Source organism: Saimiri boliviensis, chromosome 1, assembly GCF_048565385.1.
Source record: "Saimiri boliviensis isolate mSaiBol1 chromosome 1, mSaiBol1.pri, whole genome shotgun sequence".
Lineage (NCBI taxonomy): Eukaryota > Metazoa > Chordata > Mammalia > Primates > Cebidae > Saimiri > Saimiri boliviensis.
In genome coordinates this window covers 212,688,375-212,709,046 of record NC_133449.1, presented here as the reverse complement: position 1 = coordinate 212,709,046, position 20,672 = coordinate 212,688,375, and the positions used below count along the sequence as shown (strand labels likewise).

Here is a 20,672-nt window from a genome sequence, read left to right as displayed (position 1 = left end):
TCAGGCATTTTATAGGCATTAAAACAATTTATTTATTCTAAGATACAAATTCAGGTTGAATTCTGAGAGAAATTTAGAAAATTTACAAAATTCAGGACAAAAACTTTCTACCATTCTGAGACTACAGTGAAATCATCTTCCTTCTCATCTGCTGTGAAAGCTTTGAAGAGCCACACTTACAACTCAGTTAACCTGCTATTGATCTGTGGTTTCTGTGGAAGCAGCACATGATACTTTCTGAGTGTAGGGTTTAGAGTCCAATACCTGGATTTAATTCCAAGCTCTGCTAATTCCTAACTCTGTGACTTTAGGCAAGTTACTTTGCCTCACTAAGGGCACATTCCTTATCTGTAAAATGAAGATAATAATAGTTCTTACATAAGAGTCAATGTGAAGAACAATGAGACCATCCATATGTAGTGCCTAGAACAGTGCCTGGGATATATGAAATTCCTATAAATCTTAGCTCCTGTTGTTGTTATTATTATTATTTTTGGTGTTACATTATTATTATTATTATTATTATTATTATTATTAGGTCAGTAAAGAGAACTCTTTGGCAATAAAGGTGAGTCTCATATTGTTGTTTGCCCATGGGATGGGGCAAGGCTCAAATTCTTTGGTTGATTATATATTGCAGCACCTTTCCCATTTAAAAATGAGGGAAATTTGATAGTTTATTAACTTTAGTAGTGCTTTTGTTTTAAAACCAACTACCTTCAACATGCAGAAACATATTTCAATAGCTAGAATTAAAGACTTTTGCATTACTATTCTTTTTGTGTGTTTGTTTTTGAGATGGAGTCTCACTTTGTTGCACAGGCTGGAGTGCAGTGGTGCAATCTTGACTCACTGCAAATTCTGCCTCCTGGGTTCAAGTGGTTCTCCTGCCTCAGCCTCCCAAGTAGCTGGGACTACAGATGTATGCCACCATGCTCAGCTAATTTTTTTTTTTTTTTTTTTTTTTTTTTTTTTTTTTAGTTTTTAGTAAAGACAGAGTTTCACCATGTTGCCCAGGCTGATCTTGAACTCCTGACCTCAGGCAATCTGTTCTTCTTGGACTCCCAAAGTGCTGGGATTAAAGGCATGAGCCACTGTTCCAAATCCTATGCATCACTATTCAATGAGCTGTTTTATCAGAAGCTGAGGATGTACTATTTTAAAAGAATATGAAAATAATGTGCCTTCAAATTAAGAATCTGTGATATACAAAATGTAGTATCATTGGATAGGGAATGGTAATAGAAAAACAACTGAGCACTTTGCCTCTGTGAGAGAATATATACATATATCAACATTATATGATACATCAATAATATACCCTTTGTTATCTTATTTTAGATTTATGAGTTGAATTACTTAAGATCTTAGATCCTGCCAAATTGCCTCTGAAAAGATTATACTTTATTGTATGTGGAATCAGAATAAAATATTAATAAAATATTGATGGAATTGAATGGAAGTTCAGTTCACTTCAGCACCAATCATAAGCACTGGAAACCTGATGGGCAGAAGGATTAAATATTATTCCAGAAATGCTATGTTTAAAGATTTTTTTTATTTATTCTTTAGACTTTCTTAGCTTCTCAAAAATAATGGAATGACTGGTTCAAAAGAGAAAATAACTTGAAATCACACCCATAGCAAGATACTTGTCTTATCTCAGGACTGAATATATATGATTCTTATCATAATATCAGTATTATTTTTCCATATAACAAGATACATAATGGCTTGTACATTATAAAAAAGGTTCATTTGTGAAAGCAAAACCTCATGGCAAATGGACATCGCAAGTCTTTTATTTTAAAGTATCATTATTACAGAATACTTGGTAAATGTGTAGAGCATTGTATTTGTACCATAACAAATTTAAAACTCCCTGTTTCTCATTTGTCAGGACATGACATGAGATAATGCAGTGATTATCAACTTTTTGTGTGCCTAAGAATCACCTGGGGATGATATGAGAAATTCAGACTTCTGGGCTCCATCTCCAGAGACTGATGTAGATTTAAGGTGGCACCAAGGAATCAGTATTTTTGCCAATCACTCCAGGTGATTCTTCTGTTATGCCAGTGGTCTTTTGCACACATTTTAAGTAACATTGAAATAATTCTTGTGCAGTGCATAGCATGGTGCCTAGCACACATAAACATTTATTTCTTTATATTTTTTCTTTTATTTATTTTTTCTTTTGAAAATGATCCCTCTCCCTCTCCGCTGACCAACTCACTCTGCCGTATTGTGGGAATACAGTACAGCACACAGTAAGAGAGCTGCAGTTTCACGGTCAGTGGACCGTATGGGAGACTTTGGTTGGAGGGAGCAGGTATTGATCCTATTTCTTCCCACTTATGCCAGGACCTTGTCCCTTTGATCTTTTGATTATTCCCTTTTCCTCTTTTACTCTTTATTTCATGACTCCTCTTTAGATTACATATTAGCTCAGTCTTCATCATAAACTGTTCTAAAGCAATTCCTTTGAAATTGTTCAAGTTTCCATTCCATCTCTGTTTCTAACCCTCACTACCAAAATTCTTGGTTGAAATTACTGAAGAAAAGAATGTAGAGATAGAAGAGAGAGACACTAAAATCAAGTGTTGATAAATGTCTACATGTAGGGAGTAGGAAGGATAATTCAAAGAAGCAGTGAACAAAAGGATAGAGGAAGCTGGATGCTCCCTGTCATCGGTGTGGGGGATGCAGGAAGGAGAAGGTCAGCAGGGCTGAAATGCTGATATTTCCAGAGGAATGGAGGCTGAGGCAAGTCCCTGATCAGAGACTGGGATAATATCAGTTCTCTTCCAGGCTGTTTCTTTGGAGTAACAGAGGGTTTCCATTGTACTATGATTATGATTGAGAGGATGCTGAGTAGTGGAGATTCTGCATAGAAGACTCTTATTTCAATGTATGTAGATTTATGTAAAGACCAGCAGATAAAGCAATGACAAACGAAGTTGAAGTAAGTGTTTACTTACACAAAAAGTGATAAGTTCTGTAAGGAAAATATAGCCATGATACTTGTTAAACTATAGTAAGACCGACTTCATTCCAGACCATTGCTGTAGTTATAGAGACCACTGAAAGGGAGCTTTGCAGTAAGGGGGAGAAATTATTGGGGTGGCTGGTTTTTCCAAGAGTGTTTTTGTAAGAATTGACTCCATAGCCAAATTTAATTTAAAAAATCTAATTCCATGCACATCATTCTCAAATATTGCATTCTATTATAGTTATTCAAAGCCTTGGTAATATTCAACTCCAAATATAATGAACAAAAGTGGGGATTTATAGCCAGGAGCAGGGTCAGGGATCAGTGGATGGAAAATTAAGAGGAAACATCAGGGGTAAGGTGGATTCTGGGAAAAGTGACCTATAGGATTCTTGCGGAAGGCAGGTGGTGGTCAGACCTCATCTGGCACATAGTGGAGATTGAGGGTACTTGATTTCAAGAATGGAGGATTCTGACTAAAGTAATGTAGCAGTGTTCTTGCTAATGGCGGATAGTGCAGAGATGAACATGGAAGTCCCACAGTGAGGCCTAATTGAAAAAGAGCTCAGAGGAAGCTGATTAGAGTTTGGTCAAGGAGAGAATCTTTGTCAGTGTGACTGAGACACTTCACGTGTTATAGATTTCTCAGATTTTTTGGTACTGTTCTCTCTGTTGTTTATTGGTAAATGGATTCCCTTATTAATTAAGCAACGTTGAATAAGAAAGATGTTGTTTGGAAAGAACTAACAAGTGAATCCTTAAAAAATTGTTTATCTTAATCATTATGATTCTAGACTTCCTAGTTTGTTATTCACATTAAAACTGGCATTTCTGGGCTCTCTCTTTTGCACATCAAGCCTCTCATTGCTAAAAGATCTAATTGGAGCTTAAAGACCAGTATTTTTTAGACTTTAGTACCATTCTATAAATATATCACTCTAAAATCTGAAATCTACAATTTTGAAGAAAATCATTTATAGAAAGCCAAGAGCTAAAAGAATCTTGTAATCACATTCCATTTTTGATTTCACTTAGTACTTGAGATAAAAATTGCTTCTCTGAATGTAATTTTGTCATTTTTTTTTCCTGTTTGCTTTCTTAATACAGCAAGTAGACTCAGCAAAGTCTAATACAACATACTTATTTCACTAAATAGTGAAATGGAAAGCTCAATGACTAACAAATTTAAAACATAATGAGGGTTCTTACTACCAGCTGCCAATAAGAAAGATTAGATATTTGTTAGACATGATATGGTGTTATCTGCCTGGGGTTAACTGCCTGAGTATTAACCATATAGCTCAGGGGACACCCAGTGGTTAAAAGTAGGTAATCCTTGCTGTGGTACAGTGTTAAAAAATTATGGAAAAATATATTTCTTGGCTTAGCAGTGACCACACATTTTTGACTTTGTCTTTCTGAATGAGTGTATGTTAGGGTGTGTGTGTGTTTTGATAAAAGGTTTGATCTTGATTTTATATATACATTTTCTTTGAATAATAAAAAACTTACCAATAATGTTGAAAATGTTAGAAATATTATTGAACTTTTCCTTTAATTAAAACAAATTGTATTTAGAAATAGGGAACAAGTGACTGCATCATAAACAAGAAAAGCCTTTTTGATCCAGAAATTCCAGTTCTAGGAATGTATTCCAAGTACATAATCAGAGGTGTACATGATGACTTACTTACTTATTTTCAAAGATATTTATGATAGCTTTATTTATAATAACAACAGACTAAGAAGGAGACACCTGTACAAAAGTAAAGTGAAATCATGGCACTGATGTACTGATGAAGGCATTTTTAATACTATGTTTTGAAAAACATTTAATGGCAGATGAAATGCTTATATTAGGGAAAGATTAATTATAATATGTTATCTTGTGCATATTTTTGTATTTGTATAAAAATAGAAAAAAACTGAAATTAGTTGTCTTGATTGATAGGATTTTAAGTAATTATTATTTCTTCTTCCCACTTTTTAAAAATCCTAAATGTGTTTTTCAAACCAGAAGAAAAAGAACAATAAGCAGCATAGATAATAAAAGAGTAAGATAAGAATGTTTTAACAATGACAGAGAAGTACCTATGCATGTATCTGCTTACACCTTAAGAGACCAGTGTTGTGTATCTGAGCTTTTTTTTTTTTTTTACTTTGGAGCCCCTAAGAGATACTTTCAGAGCAAGGCTGCTGCTGCTGTGTGTGTATATATGTGTGTGTATGTTTTGTGTGTTTGTGAGTATAGGTGGGGGCACACACACATGTTTGAGTAGAAAAGCACCTCTTAAATATGAACAGAAAATAAGGACTTACGAACAAAGACAACTTGGAGGGCTAGAATACTGAAATAATTTTAGTTCATGTTTTGTTTGGAATCTGATGAAACTCTGATCTTTTCTCTGAAAGCCACACACATGTATGAATACAAAAAATACCCTCCAAAATGTTACATGCAATTTAAAGAGGTTTCTTCACACACATCATTCCCACCCATGCAGGGACAGTCTTATCAAGTAGATATATTTAGAAAGCACTACGTAATTGTGTTTTCCTAGTTGGCTTGTTGATGTCTGAAATTCTACCATTAACAATTTCCTTAATCTTTCATTGCCTTTTTCTGGATCTTTTTTTAAACTGTAGGTATTTCTACTTAATACATTCATTATTAATGCCCCAGTGAGAAGCAGTTTGGCAGGAAAGGAAGAGAAAAATGTAAGCTTTTTTTTTTTTTTTTTTTTCCTGTAGATTCTGTAGAGGTAGTAGAGAACTAGAGGTCATTTGATGAAAATATATGAAAATAGCTAACACTTACATTGGCACTATATACACATGCAAATACACATGTGCACACACATGAGCACACACATACCCCTTATGGCAACCCTGTTCTCCTGATAAGGAAATTGAGGCACAGCTTGATTAAATAAACCGTCTAAGGCAGGCATCCCCAAACTTTTTACACAGGGGGCCAGTTCACTGTTCCTCAGACTGTTGGAGGGCCGCCACATACTGTGCTCCTCTCACTGACCACCAGTGAAAGAGGTGCCCCTTCCTGAAGTGCGGCGGGGGGCCACATAAATGGCCTCAGGGGGCCGCCCGCGGGCCATAGTTTGGGGACGCCTGGTCTAAGGTCACATAGTTATTTAATAATAGAACCCAGCATTGAAATTACTTTCCAGAGTCTGTGCTTTTCACTACTATCTGATACTCATCATAAAATTACCTATATTATGAAGTCTACTTTATAAGATGGAGGCCAACTCCACAGACTTTTTTACTTCTGTTGTCACTTTTTTGTTATTCACTTCTCTATCCTTCCTATCCCTCCTTCTTCCTTGTGTGATACACTCTTTTCATTCAAGATTGTATAGCAAGTTAAATCATTTCAATTCTCATGCTGTAGGTATAGCTGTTTTCCCTTTGTAAGTCGGAATTGAGGCTCTGAGGGAAGTGGAGGCAAGGCAGAGGCGGAGCCCTAGAAGAGCAGCACTTTCCTGACTCCTGGTCAGTGCAGCAACCTCGTGACTAGAAAAACTTGAGCTGGAAACTACCTTGAGAGGCTCCACCTGAAATGATGCATGGAAACTGAGTAGTCCGAAAAAAAAAACAAAAACAAAAACAAAAAACTCCCTGGAGCGTGCTCACCACAGTGAGTGTTATTAAGGCCCTAAAACATGAGACATTTCATTCGGTATGTAAATTTCTATGTAATATTGTGAGTTAATGATAAGGCTTATTCATTGTGACTTAGTTATCAGTGTTTATTGGAGCCAGCACATCCTATTTATTGTCTTGCATTTTCAGTAGCACACATTTATACTTCTTTTGGTAATAAAAGCAATTTGTACTTATTTGGTGACTGCTTAAACTATGGTGTAAAAGAATGTTTGTAAACAGAAGTCATCGTTTTATCATTGCTAGTGTTGGAGAATCTACGTAAACTTGAAAGACAATCTTTTTCTAGACACTATTTCCAAATCACGTATTTTCATATGGAAACAATACTTCTTGACATTTTATAGGATGGCTCCTAAGTTATTGAATAGATTTCTTAACAGATATGTAAAAACTTACATATTTCAATGAGAGTTTTTATCCTGAAAGATACTTTTCAAGAAGTCTAAGAAATGTGTCATTAATGCAATTTTATCACTGTGGAAATGCCAGAGTGTACTTACACAAATCTAGATTGTATACAGCTTTATTTATATATAGTTTTTCATATTGAAAATCAAATATCTCAGCATCATGACTGAATATTAGTCATTTCCCCTATTTGATCTGCAATGCCAATATCATGTGTTATACATCAAGTTTGTATATATGCCCTATTATAATCTTACGGGACCACTGTCCCATATACAGAAAATGCAGTCTATTGTTGACTGAGACACGCTTATTCAGCACATGACTATATACATTTCTTATTATATCACAATAACACGTACTCTAAAGGCTGATCTGTTCCAATCTAACAAAGCTTAACAACAAATCTCAAAAAAATCAAACTGTTTCCAAATAACTTAATGGCATCACATTATTAGGATCATGAGCTAGTTCTAAGGAAGAAATTACATTTTCCTGTCCCACAAAAAGTTATTATTTTTATAATTATATACATAATAAAACTCATAGAAAATTGTCAGCAGCCACTAAGTCTTCCCATGAGTAACAACCAGACCCACTGGGGTTGCCCTGTGGAGATCAGTCTGTTCCATTGCTACCTGGGCAAAGACTTTGAGCCTCTCACTTTAGAGTTAGGAATTTCAACTTGTGGGTCACAGTCCTCAGTACACGTTTTAGCTCATTTAACCCTCAAAATCACCTTCTGAGGTATGAGCAGAGTTATTCACATTACTCAGTTAGAAAACTGGTGTTGACCAGTTAGAATGGCTATCATTTCAAAATCTGGAGACAAAAGATGCTGGAGAGGATGTGGAGAAATACGAACACTTTTACACTGTTGGTGGGAGTACAAATTAGTGCAACCATTGTGGAAGACAGTGTGGTGATTCCTCAAGGACCTAGAAACAGAAATACCATTTGACTCAGCAATCCCATTACTGGGTATATATGCAAATAATTATAAATTATTCTATTATAAAGACAAATGTACACCTATGTTCATTGTGGCACTGTTTACAATAGCAAAGACCTGGAAACAACCCAAATGTCCATCAACAATAGACTGGATAAAGAAAATGTGGCACATATACACCATGGAATACTACATAGCCATAAAAAATGATGAGTTTGTGTCCTTCATAGGGACATGGATGAATCTGGAAACCATCATTCTCAGCAAACTGACACAAGAACAGAAAACCAAACAGTGTGTGGTATCACTCATACACGAGTGTTGAACAGTTAGAACACATGGACACAGGGAGGGCAGCATCACACACTGTGGTCAGTTGCAGGACACTAGGGGAGGGACAGCAGAGGGCGGGGAGAGACAATGTGGGGAGAAATACCAGATATAGGTGATGGGGGGAGGAAGGTAGCAAACCACATTACTATGTATGTACCTATGCAACAATCCTGCATGATCTGCACATGTACCCCAGAAACTAAAGTACAATAAAAAAAGAAAGAAAGAAAGAAAGAAAACTGGTGTTGAGAACTGTTCATAAACTTGCCTAAGATCTCATAGCTGGAATTTGGTAGAACAGGACTCTTGCTGTATAAATCATAAGGTAGGACCATCATCCAAGAGAATGTGGTGCCTTTCTTCACAGAGTCAAGAAGTCGCAGGGTAAAACACGTGGCTTCGCTCAGGGAGCTCTTTCCAAGATTCTAGCTGACAGTGACGCAGCAACTCTTTGCCTGGCTCTTGAAACTTCATTGTTATTTTGAAAATTTTAAAGATTCAAGTTTTGATTGATTCAGTAAAAATTTTTTCTCTGAACTGCAATAGATACACAAAAAAAGTATGCAACTGATTTTTTCATGCCTTCTTGCACCAGATGATCTAATATCATATATAAATGAGCTTGTTTTGAGAGTTTCTGCTTACTGTAATTAGATGAATTCTGTCCTGAAGGTGGATCCACCCTTATCACTAGTTAGTGCGTATGCAGATTTAGCAAGGTAAGAGATCTGTCCAGGGCAGGGTGGAATTTCTAAGGACTGATGCTGATGTTAAGGAGTATGAAGGTGAAGAAGATACCAGCAACACTAAGCACAAGATGACATGAAGCCAGAGGATGTTGAGAACCTTGCACCTGAAGGCAAGGGAGGACTCATGGGGCCCAGATAGTAACCAGAGAAGACCAGAGGCAAACCAGATCTTTGAAGAAACTGATGATCCCAAGCTCATGTGACTATAGGGCTATTCTGAACCCGCATCACTTCAGAATAAATATTGTGATACTGCATTTTGTTTCATCTCATACTATACATGCCCGTACCCAGCATGCTTTGGCTGCGCTAGCTTCTTTCTGCTCATCCTGCTTACCAAGGCCAATCTTACCTCAGGGTCCTTGCACCTGCTGCTCTGTCTACCTGGAATGCCTCCTCTCCATCATCCCGTATTTACATGGTTTCTTCACAGCAGTCAGGTCTTAGTCAAATGTCGCTTCCTCATCCATCCTGTCTGAAGCAATCCTCAGCCAATCACTCTCCGTTACCTCTTCCTGTTTCATAGTTTGTTTAGGACTCACCACTCTCCGAAATCATCTTGCTTTTTTGTTGACTTACTTAGAGGCTGAGTCTTTCTACTGGAATGTAAGAGCCGTGAAAGCAGCAGCCTTTTCTGTTTAATTGGTCATTATATCCCCATTGCCTAGAATAGGACCAGGTTCATAGTTTGCCCAGTGAATGAATGAACAAATGAATATGTAAAGTCATACACAAATGAAGAAAGGGGGCCAGGTCTTGCACATCGACCAAAACAATATGTAATTAAACTCTGATTACCAATCTTAAAATAAGAAGGAGTCTGCTCTGTATATGGGTGTATTTCCAGCTTTTACATTGTATCTTGAGTGCCAGATGTCAACAAAGAGCTTAATAAATATTTGTTAGATTAAAATGTAATGAAAGATCATTTTACATATTCCACTCTCACTTCAGCTGAACTACATTGGTCGTTTATGGACTAGGTAATCCAGGCAGCTCTGAGAGCAGGTCAGTCTTTAGGGGAACAGATCATACCCACAAGAAAGTTGAGGTAACCTCCATTAAGTTAAAAAGCATTTCATTTATTGGTAAGTCATTTTCAGCATGTATATTAAGTTTACAGTTCTTATTTTTAACTTCATAGTTTAATCACTGCCAAAATACAAGTTTTTAAATTCTCATTGGCAGATCCTATTTGGCATATTGTAAGTAGTGGAATCTATTTACAGACTTTACAGGTAAGCTGGCGTCCAATATGTGGGCTGTGATGTAGTGAATGGAATCTGTAATTAGCCCAGGATTGGGACATGGCTTTCCTCAATTATAGCTAAGATCAAAAGCTAATAGCTGGAGTTTGGGACAGCTGTGTCACATTGAAAACATACCTAACCTCCTTCAGTTTCCTCACTGGAAAATGAGAGGCTGAGATAGGTAATGAAGTTGAAATGGATGCTGCTGCTGCTGCTGTTATTCTTGTCTTTATGTCTTATGTCCAGTCTTTTACACAGAATCCACTTGTACATTAAGGTTGTCAGAAGCTATTTGTTATTATTTGTGATGATTTTAAAAAGACTTGCAATCTGGATAAAATATGGGTTATCCCCTCCTTTTACCACATCTCACATATCACGAGCTTCTTAGCACCCTGTTTTGTTCTTATCACATTTATCTAGGTTTTTTTCTTTCCTTGGTTGATGGTAGTATGTGTGTGCTTGGGAGAGACTGTTTGTTTATTCTACAGATGATGCTTGGGAGGTTGAACTCCTGCAAATGCCTGTGAGGCCCCCTAGAGTGGTTGACCAGTGGACACATAGAGATTGTGCTTTGAGGACAGCAAGCTAAGTTTTGAGTTTTGGGCATGCTAAGGCAAAATTTACCCTGAAGGAAAAGAAGACTTCAGTTCAAACTTCCATGGCATGCATTTTCAATAAATTAGAAAATATAACTTTGGCTAAATATTTATTCTAAATATTAAAGAATGAAACCAAATAATTATCAATATACATATAAAATGTTTATTGCATAGACATAGAACACTTTAATGTGGTATATACCAGCTAATTCATGCATTACCTTACCTTTCGTATTCAGTGTGGCCTTTTTTATTGTTTTTTTTTTGTTTTCGTTGCTTGTTTGTTTTGAGACGAGTCTCGCTATGTCGCCCAGGTGCCCAGGCCAGAGTGCAGTGGCACAATCTTGGCTCACTCCAACCTCCGCCTCTCAGATTCAAGCCATTCTTCTGCCTCAGCCTCCCAAGCTGGGATTACAGGGGTCCACCACCTCGCCCAGCTAATTTTTTGTATTTTAGTAGAGAGGGTTTCACCAAGTTGCCCAGGCTGGTCTCAAACTCCTGACCTCGTGATCCACCCACTGCAGCCTCCCAAAGTGCTGTGATTACAGGTGTGAGCCACGGCACTCGGCATATTCATTGTTTACAGTACATTATTCACACTTTAGAGACCTTGGAGCATAACACCATTTTACATTATAAAGCTTTATAGTTTATATGCTTGCTTCTTTGGAATATAGATACTCATAAGAAAGAGATACAGGATATGAAGGTCTTGTTGAGAAAGCAACTGTGTTTTTTACCTTTCCTTTTTTCCTCCATTTATTTTCTTTTTCTCAATTAAAATGGTTACATAAGAAAACACAAAAAAGCCCAAGAAGGACTTTTAAAAAATTACCCTTTACACCATCAGAAAATAACCTCATATGACTTTAAGGGATCATGCTATACATACTATTTTATAATTTGACTTTATACAAAATATGAATAATATGTTTTTATTTAATGAGGTGTTCTTCTAAGTCATGACTTTTAATAACCAGATGATATTTCATCCTCTCGCTGTGCAATAACATAACCCCCTATTATGGGAGGCAGTATAGGTAGGTAGGAGATTAGAGTCTGGAGAAGACATCCTGCCTTTTACTATGACCATGGCCAAATAATTTATGCATTCCGTTCCTCAGTTCTCACCCATAAAATGGGGAAAACAATAGTATCAGGTTTATGTTGTTACACAGGCTATTTAAAACACTCAGAGTACTTAGAATAATGCTCTAAGAGGCTTTATTCTTAAAGCATTTTTATCCTATTATTATCTATAATTCTATTATTCTAATAGAATAATTACCTGGCACACCATAAGTACTCATAAACATTCATTATTATAGATATTGTTTTCAGCTTTCTTTCTTTTTTTTTTTTTTTTTGAGACAGAGTCTTGCTCTGACACCCAGGCTGGAGTGCAGTTGCATGATCTTGGCTCACTGCAACCTCTGCCTCCCAGATTCAAGCAATTCTCCTGCCTCAGCCTCCTGAGAAGCTGAGACTACAGGCATGTGCCATCATGCCTGGCTAACCTTTTGTATTTTTAGTAGAGATGGGGTTTCACCCTATTAGTCAGGATGGTCTCCATCTCCTGAGCTCATGATCCACCTGCCTCTGCCTTCCAAAGTGCTGCGATTACAGGCATGAGCCACTGCACCCAACCTGTTTTCAGTTTTTTTGGCTTATAGTACTGTGATGAATATCTTTGAAGCAAAATACCTTTTCTCTTCTCTTATTTCCCTAAGATACATTTTTACAAGTAGAGTAGCATCCTTGATACATATTGCTAAATCACCCTCCATAGACATTGTAACATTGTATACTCTCTGTGGCACTGGAAGGGAGAGTGATGTTCTTGGAAGTGTGTGACAACTGCCCTGGTGAGTTTTGCAGTTCTCCAAACTCACTGAATATTGAGCAATTGAGATTTATTCAATGTACTCTTCATTTTAATATTTATATCATCTTCAGGCAAAGTTATGAAAAATTAAAAGTATATGTTTACTTTGGGTATGTTTCAAATATTAGTCTGATTTTTGCTTGAGAAAATATTTGTATTGATATGTAAGTTTGCATTTGACTATATTGGTAAGGTGTTTTCCCCATTGAAACTAATATTTTTTATTTTCAAGAAAAAAGCAACAAGCCTCAGGAGCAGTCAATCCTCCAGAGCCTATGCTGATGGAACAGCCTCAGCCAGCAAGGTTAGTGATTTCCTGAACATAAAAAGACCCCTACTGTATTCTACAGGGATACCATTAGTGGGTGGGGCCTGTAGGGAAGGCAAACGGTGTCTGGATATCACTGAAGGTTTTTGAACCAAGTATCATTTCTGTGCTGAAAGACAGAATATAATTTCTTAATAATGATGTGAGTGATTTAAAACCTAGAAAAACCACTTATTGTAAATTCTACTTGGTATATGATAAGTGTTAAACAAATATTAATTATCAAGACTATCTGTAGATAATATTATACTTTTGCACATACTGTGAGTAAAAATGTAGTCCTCCCACTTTAGAAAATAATTCAAATCCTCCTCATGGGCATTAACCACACCAGGCACTCTGCTAAGTGCTCTATGTAATTATATCATGTAATCCCCTCACAATCTTCTTATTATTCCTTTATACATGAGGGAACCAGAGCTCAAGGAGTTTAAATAACCTTGACAAGCTCACAACACCAGTAAGATGGAGACAGGGCTTGAACCCAGGTTTCCCGTCATGAGGTCTTTGAAAATGCTGGATCTCAAAAGCTCCATCTAAGCAATTTTTGGTAATATAACCCTTCAAAGTTTTGCAACTTATAAAAATCACTGAAACGTCACCTTTCAAGACAAGAAAGCGGCCAGGCACAGTGGCTCATGCCTATAATCCCAGCACTTTGGGAGGCTGAAGCAGGAGGATAACTTGAGCCCAGGAGTTTGTGAACAGCTTAAGCAACATAGTAAGACCCTGTCTCTACAAAAAGAAAATCTAAAAATTAGTCAGGCTTGGTGGTACGTGCCTGCAGTCGCAGCTACTCAGATGGCTTAGGTGGGGGGATCTCTTGAGTCTGGGAGGTCGAGGCTGCAGTGAACTGTGACTGTGCCACTGAAGCCCAGCCTGGGCAACAGAACAAGACCTTGCCTTGGAAACAAAAAGACAAGAAAGTATAATTTTATGATTTTAGCTAGTAGTTTTTGATAAAATTGTTTTGGGAGGCCAAGGCAAGCAGATTGCAAGGTCAGGAGTTCAAGACCAGTCTGGACAAGATGGTGAAACCTTGTCTCTATTAAAAGTACAAAAATTAGCTGGGTATGGTGACATGCTCCTGTAGTCCCAGTTACTTGGGAGACTGAGGCAGGAGAATTGCCTGAACTCAAGAGGTGGATGTTGAAGTGAGCCACCACTGCAAACTCTGTCTCAAAAAAAAAAAAAAAAATTGTTATATTCAGCCCATTTCAACGTTGTGGTCTTTTAGTATGTCCAAGATTATCTAAAACCTCAACCTATGTGTCAGGACTATCTATACAACTATTTGAAGTAAACTTTTTTGTTTGTTTGTTTGAAATTGGTGGCTATCTTATGAAAGTCAGACTTTCTCATAGATGTCACTTGCTCAGTGAAGAGTTAGTATTTTAGTGTTACTCAGAGTTCTGACTGTTCTCAAAGCCCCTGATGGTGCCCAACAAATAATCAGCTGAGAAGCGAGAAGAGGCCAGTCCCTTTAATGCTAAACACCATCCCACTTTAAGACCCATGTCTTTTAAATTCCTTTTCAGAGCCCTCTTCTGCCAGTCAGTAAAAATATAAAAATCATTGAAAGACAATGAATTGTAAATACAGGGAGTTAATTAATGTTTGGGACCAACATAAATTCAAAACTGAGGTCTGCTCTTTTTTAGCCATTCTTTACTGCTGGAGACACCACAGCATTGATGGTCACTGGGTGAGACACTGTTGCTGACACAAACAAATACAAGCTTGAATTTCCTCTTTGTCACTATGATTTGTCCAGTCCATTGAGCCTCAGTTTCTTCATCTGTAAAATGAGGATAGGACTTCTCTTGTCAGAGCTGTTGAGAGGCTTAAATGAAAGGAAATATATACTAACACTTAGCCCCGGCCCTGGCATTTAGTGGATGCTGGGAAAATGGACCTCTCTGTGACTGATCTTGTTAGTCTTCATATTCTGTTGTTTCCAGGTCTCCAAATAAAAGAGATTCTCCAACTAAAAAAGATTAACTCTGATGGTTATTAGGACTTGTATTTAGCATACCCTTAAATTATGCCTCTAGAAATGATACATCTCATTAGCAAAACCACCCAATGAGATTTAGTGCGTTATTTGTAAATGTTCCCAGACTTGCTATTACCTAAACTTTTTATTAACTGAACTTGCCATTATCTAAACGTTTTGCTATTATCTAAACCACACCCAATTTTTTCTTGAACGTAATCATAAGAATCAGACCTTTTCCATTTTTTTTTTTAACATGGACGTTACCCAATTTTTCTGAGATGGGATAGTTATAAAGAACTTGAACATCTCCCCACAAACTGTGTTCTGTCTTAAGAGCTGGGAGGGGCAGAGCATAACTGGGAAGTGGAGATGGTTTAGCCACATATTTATTGTTCTAGCATTTAACAGCAAACTCGAAATTGTTTTCTTGGCTTTAAAAACACTGTCCTCTCCCATTTCCATTCTTATGTCTCCTGTTTCTCTTTATTACTGTGCTTTTCTGACTCATTCACCAGTTTCCTGACTGAGTTCTCCAGGGTTTGATTGTTCACCTCTTCCTTCCTCAAATATTTAACTTTTATAAAATTTTGAAGAAATGTAGTTGCTTATTTCTTCTTTTGATGCCAGATTGGAATGTCTGTAGCTCATAGCATTACCCTTTAAGAAATTACATACCCATGCATCATTTAGAAAAGCTGGGGGTAATAGCATAACTTGAAGCCTTTTATTACACAGTTACCATGGCACACACAGGCAAATAATATTCTCCCAACACATTATGGGAAAAGGTGAGACAGAGTGGTAGATAGAATTGACAGTGAGAACTAGTGCTAGTTTTCTTGATTCGGGAAATAGTTGATTTGAAATTTAAAATAAGTGATAATTTTACAATTATTAAAATGTAAAGTTTTATTAAAGTTTTAAAACTTTAAAGTCTTAAAAATTAAGTACTTAATTTAAAGCATATGTGTAAGCTATGTATTACAGCATGGTTTCTGTATATCGTAGAACTGTTTTATGAGAATGCTTACAAAATGAGGATTTGTGCCCTCAAACAGCATCCCTTCTGCTATGCAGGTTTGGGTTTCAAAGATCCAGTGCTCTTCAGTGATGTAAATATTTCTAATTTAAAATAATTATTATAAATTGTTTAGTTCTTAAAATCTAATTTTTGGTAAATTAGAAGTGAAGATGAGGCTGCAGAAATTATACAGATTCTTACTAAAACCTCTATGAAAATAGTTGTGATCCATAATCAGTTATGCAATTTCATTGCTGGAAGACTTCTCAGACAACTTCTGTTTCACCAACCTGACTATTCAGGTGAGGAAACCAAGGTTCAAATTGAATTAGGAATGTCTCTGTGGAAGGCCATGCTATTAAGAAGATGTACTGGTTTAAGTTGTTAGTTCCAATTAGAGCCCACTCTGAGCCAAAAAGGAATTCCTTAAGGAACAGAGAGTAGCTGATGGAGAAACCCAGGCAAATACAGCAAAAGAAATCTAAAGCTTTACAGCAGGAACAATGCACAGTAACACTATGAGGCTTTCTCCTGCTGCCATCACAGCTCAGTTTCTTTCACATTTAGAACTGGGTGTCAGACTCTGCCACTACTGATGCAGAAGACTCAAAATCCTTATTATAACGTGGATTTCCTGGTGGGCAGCAGCCTGTACACGTTGCTCACTTCCAATCTCATTCTTGTCTGACACATCTGATTGGCCATCGTAAATCATATGCCTTCACACTGCTACAAGGGAATCTGGGAGTGTGAGTTTTCTGGATCCTGCTTTGGGAAGGTGTGAACTGATGAGGTGGGAAATTATCAATATGTGGTGAGGGTTTTCAAATGTGTGGCCACCTGCTGAATGACAGATATCCATGAAAGAAAGGAAAACAGGAGAATTACCTAACTGTATAGAAGGAAAACCATAGATAATAGGTTATTCAGAAACATTAGGCCTTTCAAACAGAAGAAAGTGCAAACAACTTCCCTCCCAGACTAGGTGGGAAGAGATCTATGAAGGAATAAGCACCTATCAGAGAAATGCTTTTGTGATTGGTCCTGGGTCTGCCATAAATAGCCGTGCTAATTTTGGCAACACAGCTCTCTTCACAGGTTCTTACTTTTCTCATCCCTAATAAGAGCGAGGGTCTGGATTAACTCTTTGGGTATTGTGGAGGGTGTGCTGACATTCAGTGCCAGAATCAGCCCACAGTATCCTCTTACCACCTGTGGTTTGTGAGGTGACTCTGTGTTAGACAAGAAAGCATTTTTATTTTAATAATTATGCTTATATTTTAATGTGCTATAAAAAAAGTAAGCTAGCGCATCAACTCCTAATCCCATGGATATTTTTATTTATGGCAAGGCTGAATTGAAGGTTAAAGTAAATCTAATTATTTTATAATAATTACAATAATTATAATAATACGGCTATGGCAGGCTTAAAAAATATTATGTAAGTAATGTAAAAATAACAACCAGGGTTTGAGAAATAAGATCCGGAGCAGTAATTCTCACCTTTTAATGTACATAATAAGTCAGTGTGGGTTTTATTAAAATGAAGATTCTGATTCAGGAGGTCCAGGATGAGACTGAGATTCTGCTTTTCAGCAAGCTTCCAGTTGGTGTGCTGCTGCTGGCTTGGCGGCCACATTTTGAGCAGCCAGGAGACTGAATTGTGCTCAAGGTAGGTAGTTTAAGGCTACCCGTAACCTAAGCACCAACTGGAGAATCTGGTTAAAATGCAAATTCTCAGATTCCAAGCCAAGAAATTTGGATTCACCAGAGTGGGGAAAGCCCAGGATTTCATATATTTAATAGGCAATCCCAGAGTTTCAGATGCAGGTGATTTGAGAACCACACTGGCAGGAAGAACACCCTCAGGGATCGTGATGGCCACAGCACAGCCATGGAACAACACGGTTTCCCTTCACTCTAAGGAAAGGAGCCCTGTTCTACTTACAGCAGAGAATGTTCCGAAAATTTGTTTCTGTTTATTTTTATTTTATTTCATTTATTTTTGGAGACAGGGTCTCACTGTCACCGAGGCAGGAATGCAATGGTTCAATCTCAGCTCACTGCAACCTCCACCTCTTGGGTTCAAGCAACACTCCTGCCTCAGCCTCCCAAGTAGCTGGGATTACAGGCGCGCAACACCACACGTGGCTAATTTTTGCATTTTTAGTGAAGACAGGGTTCTACCATGTTACCCAGGCTGATCTCGAACTCCTGACCTCAGGTGATCCACCACCTCAGCCTCCCAAAGTGTTGGGTTTACAGGCGTCAGCCACTGTGTCCGGCCGGAAAATTTGTTTTGTAACGATGTGATTACTCATCTGTGCTCTTCAGGAGCACAGAAATACATTCAGAGATAGGCATCATTGAGCTGCCTAACTCTGGAAGCTATGGCCAGGGCCCATCCCTATGGGGTGTGGCCCAAATTAGTCACCCTGTGCTGTTTTTGTCACAGGAGAAATTAATGTCAGTGAAACCTAGATGAGCTGAGTTTTAGTTTATTTTTAAAAAGGAATGACAATACTAATGATCAACAACAACAAAATGGGGATATATACACTACACTTCCAACAAGATTTATAAGGCAGGGGGCAGTGGCTGACATCTGTAATCCCAGCATTTTGGGAGGCCGAGCTGGGCAGATCACTTCAGTTCGGGAGTTTGAGACCAGCCTGGCTAACATGGTGAAACTCTGTCTCTACTAAAAATATAAAAATTAGCCAGATGTGGTGCTGTACACCTGTAATCCCAGCTACTCAGGAGGCAGAGGCAGGAGTATTGCTTGAACCTGGGAGGTGGAGGTTGATAAATGCATATGTGTATATATAGAGACTTTATATTTTATATATATATGTATGTATGTATGTATGTATATATATATAATAAGGACAGAGTCTTCTGCTCTGGAAATGTTAGCCTCTTAAAGTTGGAAAGGCTCTTATTTCACCAGATTTTTCACAGAAATAAAAGAAAAAAAATAAGGTGGCTGGGAGGAGTACCTTGAAGGGGATGTCAAAGGGCCCTACCTGCCTTGACTGCTTGGTGGTGTAGGTATGGGGCACAAAGCTGTGTGGATGCGTTCACCTTTTTCATTCCTCTGGCCATCACTTGTCATGACTCGACACAGCACTGTGTCCAGCCTGTCCTGAGGTCTTGTGTTCCCCAAACAGTGACCATCACCACCTCCTTCATTCATACCCAAGTTCAGGGTTCAGAGCTTTAATGTGGTTGGTGTATAGCTTTTCGTATATATTTTTTAAATTTTTATAATTTTTTCTCTAACTTCATCATCCATTCAATATTTATTAGTTGGCCTTCTTCTATAAGAAAGAGTGGCTTAACTCCTCTATTCACTTATTCATTCATTTCTTTACAGGAGTATAGACTCATGAATTTATATTGTAGCCACTGGTTTCAAATCTATTCTTATTAATTTTGAAGTCTGTAATATACTATAATATAAAATAATCTGGCAGAATTCTGAATGTTAAACTACACTTTAAAAAAAAAAAATCCATTACACAGCTTTGACTGCATTTGCAAATCCTGGTTGTAGTCATTACTAATCCACTTTATAGTTTCAAAAGAGGTCTTGGGGGGAGCCTATTTGCGAAGGGCACCCAGCGTGGTTCCCTTATTCTGGGAGTCACAGAGTGACAGCCAAGGGAGCGAGGGAGCGCTACCTGTCATCAGCCGGCCGAGCGCAGCGCACACAGCACGTGGCCCGCGTCACAGGCCGCGTTACTGAGTGAGCCAGTCTCCAGATGCCAGGCGCAGGACGAGTCCACGGAGCTGGACGTCCCTCCACACGCATCCCGGGCTCCCGGGGCGGGGCCGCCGGGGGCGGGGCGGGGCGCCTCCTGCGTCGGCGTGTCCCGGGACCGCCCCTCCCCGTCGCACTCTGCGAGCCGGGCTGGAGCTCCCAGCGGAAGCCGCGGGAGCCGAGCGCAGCCGGGAATGCAGACCTCCTGAAAACCGAGCCGCCGTCTCCGGGGTCCGGAGTGCACGCAGCGTGAGTACCGTCTTCCGCCGCTTTGCTCGGGGCCGCGCGTGCTCCCGGGTCGAGCGGCCCGTGCCCCCCGCGCCCGGCCCTGCGTGTCCGGTGCCCGGAGCCTTCAGCAGACTCCCCGGGCTCTGGACGTGCGCTCTTCCTACCGCGGCGACCCTGGCGATACTGCGCGTTCTGGGTTTAGCTGGGTTTCTTGGCGGTGCTCCTCCCCGTCGGTAAGACGGTGACTGCACCTTCCGCTGGGAATGTATCTGGTGACCGGGCGCGTGAGGTTTCAACACAGCGGGGTTGTTCGGGACAAGGGCCGAAGGAAGGAAAGCAGCAGCTATGTCAGTTTGGTTTGGCACCTTGATCCCCGGGGTTGGAGATGGCCCTCCTCCTCCCCAGCCCTGCCCCACCCGGTGATGACCTCCGTTTTAGAGCCTGAGCTCACTCTGACCTTTCTGCGCACCTGATACAT

At 38.8% G+C, this 20,672-nt stretch overlaps 1 protein-coding gene across 32 annotated transcripts in view; it reads left to right on the top strand.

Annotated features, from left to right (window-relative positions):
• The window catches only part of CAST (calpastatin), a 106,502-nt gene that overhangs the window by 22,231 nt on the left and 63,599 nt on the right, over positions 1-20,672 (top strand). For 17 of the 32 annotated variants that reach the window (XM_074383213.1, XM_074383202.1, XM_074383203.1 and 14 more), the window contains exon 3: positions 13,088-13,159. The exons of 7 other annotated variants lie outside the window; for them this stretch is intronic. In XM_074383213.1, the coding sequence (XP_074239314.1) occupies positions 13,088-13,159 (72 nt within the window). Of the gene's footprint in view, positions 1-13,087; positions 13,160-20,093; positions 20,216-20,672 lie in introns of those variants that run through there. 8 more of the 32 variants (XM_010340301.3, XM_039468847.2, XM_039468829.2 and 5 more) reach the window with 1 other exon arrangement.